Raw genomic sequence first — 12,190 nt, forward strand, 5'->3', positions numbered from 1 at the left:
ATTTATTTAAACACATATTCTGTATTGCTGTATACAAGGGAGCTAGTAGGGGTTATGCTATAGTTCTCCTACTTGCTTAAGTATTATTTTGTGTTTAAAATTTTACAAGTACAACTTTTTTATCTAGATTAGTTGATTACTTGTAGGTTACACTTTTCTCTCCACACATTTATCTCTCTCTCTCTCTTTCTACTCAGCTAAATTTATCAATTTAAGTCTGTGTGTTTGGTGTGCCTTCCTTTATTAAAAATGTCAGATAAGGGAAAGGGCCCTATTGCAAAATATTTTACATGTTCTAAATGTAATGAAAAATTTACCTTGTGGGCAGAAGGACCCATTGGCGCTCTTCTCTGTCTGCGAGTCAGGGGTTCCCCCTGCGCAAACCCAGCATGTTTCAGCCCCACTGACGGAGGAACCGGCCTGGGTGACCTCCCTGACACAGTCGGTTTCCTCTTTAGCACAGATAGTTTTCTATCTAATCAATTGCTATCTACTGTGGCTACTTCGGTGGCTAATAATTCTAGTACTCAGTTGGGCCTCCCTGTTACCACAGGTTCTATTGAAACGTCTATACCAGGACCTTCCTCTTCTCATTCAGACTTAGCCCCTGTTCCCACAGAACCGGCATGGTCTACAGCATTTATAAAGGGTTTGGATAAACTAAACCAGTTACTTCAATCCCCAAACATTCCGCCTGCTAAAAGAAGGAGACCTACATATGATTATACCCTTATGGTCCTTTCAGACTCTGAGGAGTTTTCAGAGGAAGAGGGGTAAATTATTTCTGATCCTGACCAGGTTCAACCTTAGGGACAGGAAGAAGGCTCTAGAGGCAAATTTATTAATGATTTGATTTTTAGCAGTGAGACAAGAGTTGGACCTCCCAGAGCCGGAGGATACTACTCCTAGAGACAGAAGTCTCTTTAAGAAGGGCAAAAGAAAGGTTATCCGTTTTCCCCCTTCGGTAGAACTCAGAGATATTGCAGAAGGAGCCTGGAAACAGCCTGATAAGAGGTTCTCTGTTCCCAAAAGGTTCTCTTCCCTGTACCCATTGCAGGAGGAAGATGTCGTTCGCTGGGAGAGTATTCCAAAAGTGGATATTCCATAACCTGATTGGACAAGTACATCCTACTCCCAGCTCCAGGTTCTGCATCTCTGCAGGATGTCAATGACCGCAGAGTGGAATCCCAGCTGAAATCTATATTTACGGCTGCGGGGTTCTTCCTTTAGGCCCACATTGGCTTCGGCTTGGGTGGCTACATCAGGACCTGTGGCTCAGCGGATTTATACACTGTTCTGGTAACATAGTGTTGTGGGTTCAATTCCCCCTAAGAGTATGTATATATATATATATATTTAGAGCCATGGAAGCATGGGCAGACCAGCTGGCAAAGGCCTTGCAGGACTCTGATTTACTTCCCCTGGCTTTGCATTTGAAGGAGGGATCGGGGTCCCTATATGGGACGACCCAGAACACAGCGGCTGTATCCTCTTTTATTCAGGCTGCCTCTATCTCAGCAAGAAGAATTTATGGCTGAAATCACGGGAAGGAGATGCGGAATCAAAAAATGTCCGTGGAAACCATTCGTTTTTCCGTGGCAGGTTTGTTTGGCCCGGAGTTGGATACCCTGATCTCTCAGGCAACCGGGGGCAGAAGCACTTCCTTGCCGGTATCCCTAACAGGAGCTGGAACCCTCGGGTCAGCTTTTTTTCGTCAGCCTTTCGGGGGACCTCCTTTCCTAAAGGACTGTCCTTTAGAGACAGCCCAATTCTCGAAGCTCCTCTGCCAGGGGGAGATCCTCGTTTGCAGCCAGGCGCTAGGCCTCCATGTCCCAGGAGAAGCCTGCGTCATGACGACCACCCTGTTCTGCAGGGGGCGCCAGTGGGGGAACGTCTGTCTTTGTTTTAGGAACAGTGGGCAGCGTCCTCCCAAGATTCTTGGATTCGGGGTATTATATCAGAGGGGTACAGGATAGACCTGTTGGGCCCCGCTTCACATCGTTTCTCACAAACTCCGCTACCCCGAGATCCATCAAGAAGGCAGGCTATACAGGATTGGGTCGCCTCTCTTCTTTTTCAAAAAGTTATCCGCAGGGTTCCAGATTACCAGAAAGGGCAAGGGTTTTATTCAAACCTGTTTCTGGTCAAGAAGCCGGACGGCTCCCTTCGCCCCATCCTAAATTTAAAGGGCCTCAATGTGCACTCAAGGGTGGACAAAGTTCGTATGGAATCCCTGAGGTCTGTGATAAACGGCTTAGAGAAGGATCGGTTTATGGCATTCATAGTCATAAAGGACGTATGCTTCCATATTCCCATATGGATTCATCATCAGTCTCTTCTAAGATTCTCGGTGGGATCCTTCCACTATCAGTTTCGGGCCCTCCCCTTCGGCCTCTCAACAGTGCCAGGGGTTTTCACGAAGGTCATGTCAGTTATGGCAGCATGTCTTCACCTTCAGGGAGTTCAGGTCGTGCCTTATTAGGACGATCTGCTCATCAGTAGATGGCTTACGTCATCTCTTGTCCCTCACCTTGGTGGTCCTCGAGGGCCACGGATGGCAGATCGATTTAAAGAAATCTCAGATGGTTCCGTGTCAACGCATGCTTTTCCTAGGCCTCATCAGGGACACCAGCCAGAAAAAAGGGTTTCCTGCCTGTCGAGAAGGTTGCTTCAATTCAGAGCATAACAACTCGGGTCTTGTCTTCCCCCAGCCCATCAATGCACTTGTGCATGAGGCTGCTGGGAAAGATGGTGGCCTCCTTCGAGACCATCCCCTTTGGTCGAGCCCTTTCTCGTTGTTCCAGTGGAATCTGTTGACAAGAGTGTCAGGATCCCACCTTCGCTTAGATCTCCAGAGGATCTCTCTATCCCAGAGGACGAGACATTCACTCCAGTGGTGGCTGATTCGGGATCCCATGATGGTGGGCAGGTCTTTCGCTCCATGGTCACGGATCATAGCCACGACAGACGCCAGCCTGAAAGGTTGGGGGCGGTGATCCTACATCTCTGGCTCCAGGGTTTTTGGTCGGTTCAGGAGTCGGCCCTTCAATAAACGTGCTGAAATTGAAGGCTATTCTTTTAGCCCTTTGAGGGGACCCAGTCCCTCCTCCAGGACCACCCGTCCGTCCAACAAAGCCTTGGCTGTGACATATGTCAACAGACAGGGAGGAATTAGGAGTGTAGCTGCAATGAAGATTGCAACTCAAATCTTGATTTGGGCAGAACTATATGTTCCAGCAATATCGGCAGTATTCTTTCCAGGAATAAAATATTGGAAGGCCGACTACTTAAGTCGAAATCAGATGATGCCAGAAGAGTGGTCACTCCATCCAGAAGTGTTCCAGTCTCTGGCTCAGAGGTGGGGTCTTCCGGATACAGATCTCATGGCCTCCAGACACAACAGAAAGGTTCACACATTTCGCTCAGGGGCAAGGGACCCCTTTAGCGGTGGCAGTGGAAGTTATGACGATGTCATGGGACTTCAGGTTGGGATACCTGTTCCCTCCGATTACCATGCTTCCTCATGTGCTCAGACGAGTAAAACAAGGAGGTCTGCCAGTAATTCTGATAGCTCCCTCATGGCCGCGCCGAGTCTGGTACGTGGACATATACTCTATGGCAAAAGGACCGGGCTTTCGTCTTCCATCTCGAGTCGACCTCCTTCTGCAGGGTCTCTTCTGTTACCAGAATTACCTCAGATCAGTTAACGGCATGGCTGTTGAAGCCAGCCTCTGGAGGGCTAGAGGTTGTTTCCTCCAGTGTGGTGAACACTATGATGCGAGCCAGAAAGCCAGTCTCAGCTCGCATCTATCGCCGGATTTGGAAAACCTATATCAGATGGTGTGAAAATAGGACATGTCACACGTCCTCTTTTCGTCTCCCTAGTTTATTGGCTTTTCTTCAGATGGCCTGGAAGCAGGGCTTCGTTTAGGTTCCCTAGAAGTTCAGGTATCGGCACTTTCAGTCTTTTTTCACCTGAAATTAGCGGTTTTGCCAGATATTAGGACTTTCCTCCAGGGAGTCTTGCATATTCAGCCTCCCTATGTTCCGCCTACAGCACCGTGGGATCTCAATCTGGTGCTGGATATGCGTAAAAGGGCCTCCCTTTGAGCCTTTACTTGTGGCAGATTGAAATGGTTGACCTGGAAGGTCCTATTTCTTTTGGCTATTGCATCTGCACGTAGGCTTTCAAAAATAGGAGCTCTGTCCTGTTGGGAACCATATCTGGTTTTCCACGAGGACAGAGCGGTGTTGAGAACCTTCTCTTCTTTCGTTCCTAAAGTAGTTTCGGTTTTCCATCTGAATCAAGAAATTGTAGTTCCGGTCTTCTCATCTACTTCCCATTCGGATCAACAGTCTATGGAAAAGTTAGATGTGGTTAGGGCTCTCCGCATTTATGTCAAAAGAACTTCTCAGATTAGACGTACTGATTCTCTGTTTGTTCTTTATGATGCTAATAAGAGAGGCTGGCCAGCCTCAAAACAGTCCATTGCAAGATGGATTACGGATACTATTAGGCAAGTTTACATAAGGCTAGCCGTCCGGTGCCAGAGAGACCTGGTCCTCTGTCTACACCTTACAAAATTTTACCAGTTTAATGTATTTGCATCCGCTTTACGAGCGGGATTTTGAGTAGTCCCACCCTTAGGGGGCTGCTTTAGAACGTCCCCATGGTAAGCAGTGTTCCCCAGACTGGATGAAAGAGAAAATAGGATTTATGTACTTACGTTAAATCCGTTTCTCTGATTCCGTCTGGGGGACACTGCGATCCCTCCCTTCTGCTTTTCCTCTGTGTGCTCTTGTTTGACTGCCCTTTTTTCTCCTTGGGCTTTTTAATTAACTGACAGGAAGAGGAAGAGGCAGGGGGATTGTAGAGGGGAGGGGTCTGTCGGCAGCACTAAAAGTTAACTAGTTAGGTGCCAACTTCTCAAGCTCCCCTCCACAACCCATGGTAAGCAGTGTCCCCCAGACGGAATCGGAGAAACGGATTTAACGTAAGTACATAAATCCTCTTTTTCCACTGTTGCCCTGAGGATGACTCCTATGATCTTCAGAAAAGAGCTATTTTGAGTATATAAGGCTGGGTGGATAATAAATATTGATTTGCAGTCACCTGCCCATCACAGGAAGCCCTGCTTCCCTTATGGTCTAATTGAGCAGCTACATAGGAGCAAGCTTCAATCCTCTGCAGTTAAAGGATCACTGAACACTAAAAACGTCTGACTCTTCCTGGTCTTTCAGTCCCTTTTTACATGTCGGCACATAGAGAAAAACACTGCAGAAGAAGAATGACCCAAAGTCATTCTTGGACCTATGTATCTGTTCTGCAGCAGTATTATCCCTTTAGGGAGAGAGATGGCTGCATTGATTTCCATCCTCATAGTGTTTCTCACTTTCTAATATAGATCCTCTAACTGCGGAGGCTTTGGAATGTGCAGAGCTTTTAGTGCTGGGCAGATAACTTCATATTAATATCATCATCATCATCACCATTTATTTATATAGAGCCACTGATTCCGCAGCGCTGTACAGAGAACTCACTCACATCAGTCCCTGCCCCATTGGGGCTTACAGTCTAAATTCCCTAACATACACAGACCATATTCATTACCCGCCCTGCTAAAAAGCATTCACAATGGTGGTGTACTCGTGTGATTTGGTGTGTGGTTGCAGTGCTCCCCGTTGGGCAGTTCCCCTCTAGCAGCAACCTTCTGCCTGTCTGCATCAGTAACAGGGCCAGGACTCTCCTCTGCGCCTCCAGGAAACTCGGATCTAAGACTGCACCAAGTGCATAGAACGATGTTCTTGCGTGTAAGATATTCTCTGATCTTGTGTTCAAAATAGTAAATTGTTAAGCGGGATCATTTTTTTGTTTTAATAATGGAGTTTCATAAATGAGCACGGTTTAACACTTTCCATTTCCATGTTTCAGAATCAGTATGAGAAACACAAAGAAGTACTGGCTGCTCAGGGAGTGAAGATCCTGGGTAAGGACTTGGAGAAGGCACTGGCGGGTTTACCACTATTGGTTGCTCATAAAGAGGATGAGATCCCAGTCCTAAGAGTAAGTTGCATGTGTGAATATGGGATTACATAATCTTCAATTTGCAGAATGTTGCTCGTTTGCCATCAAAGTCTATCAAAATTAATCATGTGTTCTTTTTCAGGATGAACTTATCCATGAACTGAAGCAGACCCTAAATGCTATCAAATTGGAAGAAAAAGGAGTTTACGTGCAAGCGTCCACGTTGGGCTCCTTGGAAGCGCTGCTTGAATTCTTGAAAACATCAGAAGTGCCAGTAGGTTTCCTGCATTTGTGTACTATCCATAATGATTATTAGAAAAGTGTACCCTTTAATATGAGAGTGTGGAGGTTTGTTTGCATCTACTCGATCTATAGGCAAAAGAGCAATTATTTTGTAGTCCGTTCATAAGGGAAAGTCTTCAGAATTCTCCTATTTCATAAAGCAGCAATTCCAATTGGAAGTTAAGTACCATTTATGAATTTGTCTAATGATTTGTAGGAGTATAGTAAAGGAAAAAGAATTATTTTTCAAAAGCACTTTAAAGGGATAACGAGTAAGACAGCCAGTGTAACTGGCAGCCAGTGACTAGCATGTCATGTGATGGCTGAGTTGGGGAGTATGCCAGAGCGAAGACAGGGCAGACCAAAGCCTCTCTGCTCACTACATCATGTGCTATGTGACTAGTTGCCATGTTGATTACATGACACTGAAAACTGTAAATAAGTAATAGCAGACTGAATAAAATAAATCGGGGTAATTTATAAATGCCAACATTCTTCTTATAGTCTGTCAATGATTAATGAAATAAAAATAAAATTAATGGCATTTCTGCTTTAACTAATAGGTAGTGTCTGCACCCACCTGATGTTGGATAGGGTTTGAATTAAAACCGATACTCCCATGTGACCACCCATAGCCAATCGGAAACTGCTTTTATGTAAATGATTGTTTTGGGGGATGTTACTCCTAGGACTGAAGTTTGGAAGAGCTTCTCATTCTCACATGGTCTCATTGTGCCTTTAGATGCATTAGAACAGCTTAAGTGAATGGGTTTGAAAGCAAAAATAAATAAATAATTCAGCACATTAGAAGCACAAAATTGTTATTTTCATGAACTAAATATGTGTAGATAAAACACATTTTAAACGTCTTCTAAGATCCTAATTGCAGCGTTTTGCAATGCTACACCATTACTAACTGTTCTATTTTTTGGATTGCTTTTCATGTTTTAACTAATGCATCAAAAATGCAAAAAAAACTAGTGAGTGAAGATTTCCTAAGACAAAATGTTTATTGCTGATTTTTGACAGAAAACGTAGCTTGGGAGTTAAGCCTGGCATCCCTACTCTGAAATGGTGGATAGATTGATAGTATGTCACTGGTAGTCTGAAGTTCACTATAAGCAACAAAGATGGTGAAGAGAGCCATGAATTTGACAGTTGGTTTATGAAATTTGTGCTTTGCTAAATTAAAATGTGTTGTTTTCTCTTACAGTATGCTGGAATTAATATAGGACCTGTGCATAAAAAAGATGTCATGAAAGCCTCTGTGATGTTGGAACATGATCCTCAGTGAGTTCTCTATTGAACTTTGATTTTTGTTAGTGCATTCCTAGTTTCCTAGTGAATGGTGTGCTCTGCATATGTTACATATATATTCTGTTCTGTTGCATCATATTCTGATCCGTATGTAGCATAAAACCACCATCTATGTCTCTCTCCCTTTCCTCTTTCTAGGTATGCTGTGATTTTAGCTTTTGATGTAAGAATTGAAAGAGAAGCTCAGGAAATGGCTGATAGTTTAGGCGTACGTATTTTTAGTGCTGAAATCATCTACCACTTGTTTGATGCCTTCACCAAATACAGACAGGATTATAAGAAACAGAAGCAAGAAGAGTTCAAGTAAGTGATGCATATTTCAGTCTAGCACCCCCAGCTTGACATGGAATTTTGTTTTAAACCTATGAAACAAAAATCCAATAAAACATTATTAAAAACATAAGAGCTGGGAACAGGGGTGACTTTCCATGGGACATAAAGCTGGGAAGAAGTCAGAAGCTGGAGCCGCAGGTGAAGGCTCGGCAGGCTGCAGCCAGTGCCCATCACTGCTCTACAGCAAATGAAGTTGGTTCATTTTAGGTTTAGTTTCTCTTTTCAGCTTTCTGATACAACACAAAGGCTCTTTCTGCTCAATGTTTGGTATGTGGCTGTCCTTATGTTCTCATCAGAGAAGTCCTGCAGCGTAACACCCAGCTCTCTCCATGTTTGACACCAGAAGATGGTGGCCAAGGCTTCCATATTGAGTCTGATTTAAAGACCATTCATATAAAGTAAGGTATATGGTGCCTTTTGAGGCTCCTTTGTGTTGCCATGGGTGTATGTAGCAAGGAACATAATGTATATCTGGAGGACTGGCCCCCCTGTTTTCTGGCATAAGGGTAAGAGCTTATTAATTGAGATGCTGGTCTGAAACATGAAATTAGATCCCTGGTTGTTATCGATCTCCAATCTGGACAAGTATTCTAATAAGCTAGCGTTTCATGTTCTGGATGCAGCACAGTGTGTAAAGGCACAGAAGCCCATCCACTTCAGGCCTTCATTTAAAAAAAACAAAACACAAAAACTGGTTTGTAGATGCTGTTCTGAAAGTCGCACACTACCTATGTTAGGGACTTGAGTTCAACCGGACATGGAGCCCTTGGTTTGCACACACCACCAGCAAGAGTTCCCTCTTCTTCTGGGTCTTCCTCACTGATTACATTAGTCTGTAGTTTACCATTATACCTTCTTAGGAGATTTGCCTCTTGTATACTAATTTAGCTTACCACTGTTTTAATAGGATAACCTTTTTAATTGTGGGAGGACTTCACTATGTTCTGTAGAATATGCCTAAGCAATCGTTATGATCTGCCTAATGTATCTTTTAATTTGTATTTTTCCCGCTGTGATTTTCATCCTAAAATAAAGTTATTGCACACAACAAAACCTAGCAGATGGGCTGTCATTTACAGCTGGTCAGCGGAGGGTGTGCTTTATGACAAGCTTCCTTATATGGGATAACTGTGCTACCTCAGCAGAGCGTCTCATGTAAACGTGGTGGTCCTTAACTGTTTATTTATCACCATCTTACATGTATGATTCCACCTCCTCTCATGTTCATCTCTTCCACATTATTTTTACACTTGACAGCTATGAAAGTACAGAAATGTTACTCTTCTGGGAAGTTATTACTGTATATAAACAATGTGAGGTCGTAGTGTTTGTAAAATCGTGCTTGACAGTAACAAATTGTGTTTTCTTCTCTTTGCACTTATAGGCACATAGCTGTATTTCCATGTAAAATTAGAATTCTCCCTCAGTTTATCTTTAATTCTCGGGATCCCATTGTCATGGGAGTGATTGTGGAAGCAGGTCAAGTCAAACAGGGAACACCATTATGTGTACCGACTAAGAGTGTAAGTAAACTTCCATATATTGTTGCTGGATTGCTCTATGTGCTTTTCTATAAAGGTCTTCAATATATATATTCATGCACAGTGCTCTTGCTCAGCTTGTACCCTTTGCACTTACTGGAACCTGACTTAAATTTTATGGCAGTGGCACTGGATGGGTTAAAGCAGTGCCTGTGCCACATTTACTCTAAATAACACTTACTGGCACTTTCTTTCGTGGCACTCCAGTGACCGCATCCTAACACGTCTGTGTGCTGGGAGGCACCTGGCTCCTATGTAAATAATGATTAGCTGTCTTCCTGTCTGAGAGTCCTGACTGATTTTGTTTTTACGATTTTGCCCTGCTTGTATGTTGTGGTTTTTGAACATCATGAGCCAATTTACCATTATGTTGAGTACACTTATGGGGGTACTCAATTGTTCACAAGTTTTTCAAGTGATTTCAAATAGTTTTCAGAGATTTTTAATTTTTAACACACCCAAAGAGGTGCGAGATAAAACAGCATATTTGCCTGTTTAACGCGCCACATTAAAAAACTATTAAATAGCTTTTAAAGCCTCCTGACTCTCGCACACCCTATACTTTAAATAAACCTTCTACTGGACCGCGAGAGGACCGATTCATGAAAAAAAAAAAAAAAAGCTGAGCGTTCAAAATGGAATTGAATCGTGGGTAAAGTTAACCCGCTCGAAAATTATAAAAAAAACAGCATTAAAATTACTTAAAGCGGTCAAAAAAAAAATCAACTCGCTGACAATTGAATACTCCCCTATAATAGGAATAATTTAGCTTCACAGAATGTGAGCGCTCTTCATATCACTTCATTGTGTGCACTTGTCTGTAATAAACATGTGGATGTTATAAGTCCTAATGCTGGACATTTTTCAGTTTGTAGATATTGGAATAGTTACCAGTATTGAAATCAACCACAAGCCTGTAGATCTAGCAAAAAAAGGCCAAGAAGTCTGCATCAAAATAGAACCCATCCCTGGGGATTCTCCAAAGATGTTTGGAAGACATTTTGAGGCTACTGACCACCTTGTAAGCAAGGTAAGTAGTTCTTTAGCCTGTGCAGGACAGTAAAGATCTCTAACTGCTGCATTTTATGGAACCTCTGTGTCCTTGGCGACATGTTATGCAGCAGTGAGATTTACGTTTACTTGGTTTCTTTAAAATTGTTTTACTCTTCTTTTAGATCAACCGTCAATCAATTGATGCTTTGAAAAACTGGTTTAGAGATGAGATGTCGAAAACAGACTGGCAACTCATAGTCGAACTGAAAAAAGTGTTCGAAATCATCTAATGCTTTTTTCCGCTGCTGGATCTCGTGTCGGCGGATGAGTTATAACTTTGTAAAGAAAAGAAGCGTTGCAACGGAAGAAACGGGAAACTGAACCTGTGGTTTGGAAGAAGAAAAGTAGTTTAAATTGTTTTCCATGAGAAACCAAGAAATTTACACTGGTTTGACAGTGCTCAATTTTACACATCCCCACAGTTCCAATGTGCCTGCCCACCTTCTACCTACACCAGATGCTGGCTTCTGTTTTAAAAGATAACAATTGCCCCAATGTTTTATTACAGCTTCTCTCAATTTTTTACTTGTAAAATTGGCACGGCAGCATTGATTTTCTGCAGCCTATACACTTGGATCTTTTGATGTAAAAACAATTAGTCATTATTTATGCAGACACTCTGCCCCAGCACAGTACTTTTTCCATTGTTCTATTGCTTTGTGCCTACGGAATTTTTTTTTTCTTTTTTTTTTTTAAAAGATCCGTAATCAAGATTTCTCTGCTATATGTAAGATGGTGATGTAAAATGTACGTTGAGCAGCATTTCCGTGCTTGTACAGTTAATGCCAACAAGTTCCACTGTAATCATTACACACAGAGCCAGAAATAAAGTACATGGGCAATGTTATTAGTCCTGCTATTATTTTATGTACATAAACGAGTCTCAGTGCAGTTTTGAGTTTGTTTGTTACAGTTTTCTGATCTGATTTCTCTAAAATACATATTTCATTAGAAGGGCTGGGGGGTTCCAAATACCTAACGGCTCCTTAGAACACCCCTGTTAGTCCTCTGTTCTTTTTTTTCCAGCCTCTTGCAAAGGTGGTAGGCACAAGGTTCTTGCCCTTTTTATTTCTATAGTTTACACTGTTGAGCTTGGCTGGGAATCATACCATATTGATTTATTATTATCCTTTATTTGTTAGGCGCCACAAGATTTCCGCGGCGCCGTACACCATACAAACAGTACACTATACAGGGTGAAACAGCACAAAACAATAAACAAAAATACCAGTGCTTCAGAAACTCCAGGAAGAGCCGGATGTGGATACAGAGAAGGAGCGGTTAGCGAGGTAAGAGGTGAACCAGGTATGGACAGATCCAGGGAGGCCAAGAGAGAGAAGAGTTTGCAGCAGGAGGGGGTGGTCCACAGTGTCAACGGCTGCGGAGAGGTTGAGGAGGATAAGAAGGGAGAAGTGACCCTTGGATTTGGCCGATAGGAGGTCATTAGTAACCTTGGCCAGGGCAGTTTCGGTGGAGTGGAGAGGACGGTAGCCAGATTGGAGGGGGCCCAGGAGGGAAAAGTCGGAGAGGTGACTGACGAGGCGGCTGCAGACAATCCGCTCAAGTAATTTGGAGGCAAAGGGGAGGAGTGAGAGAGGGCGATAATTGGCGAGAGAGGTGGGGTCAAGATTGGGTTTTT

General features: G+C 43.2%; 1 protein-coding gene across 2 annotated transcripts in view; it reads left to right on the forward strand.

The window, feature by feature from the left end:
• The window catches only part of EIF5B (eukaryotic translation initiation factor 5B), a 44,684-nt gene extending 33,286 nt beyond the window's left edge, over positions 1 to 11,398 (forward strand). For both annotated transcript variants that reach the window (XM_075200155.1, XM_075200156.1), the window contains 7 exons: positions 5,933 to 6,064; positions 6,168 to 6,299; positions 7,521 to 7,597; positions 7,763 to 7,927; positions 9,342 to 9,480; positions 10,367 to 10,528; positions 10,674 to 11,398. In XM_075200155.1, coding sequence (XP_075056256.1) covers positions 5,933 to 6,064; positions 6,168 to 6,299; positions 7,521 to 7,597; positions 7,763 to 7,927; positions 9,342 to 9,480; positions 10,367 to 10,528; positions 10,674 to 10,781 — 915 coding nt within the window. In that variant the 3' untranslated portion in view covers positions 10,782 to 11,398. The remainder of the gene's footprint in view (positions 1 to 5,932; positions 6,065 to 6,167; positions 6,300 to 7,520; positions 7,598 to 7,762; positions 7,928 to 9,341; positions 9,481 to 10,366; positions 10,529 to 10,673) is intronic.
• Positions 11,399 to 12,190: the final 792 nt, after the last annotated feature.

This window comes from Mixophyes fleayi, chromosome 2 (genome assembly GCF_038048845.1).
Source record: "Mixophyes fleayi isolate aMixFle1 chromosome 2, aMixFle1.hap1, whole genome shotgun sequence".
Lineage (NCBI taxonomy): Eukaryota > Metazoa > Chordata > Amphibia > Anura > Limnodynastidae > Mixophyes > Mixophyes fleayi.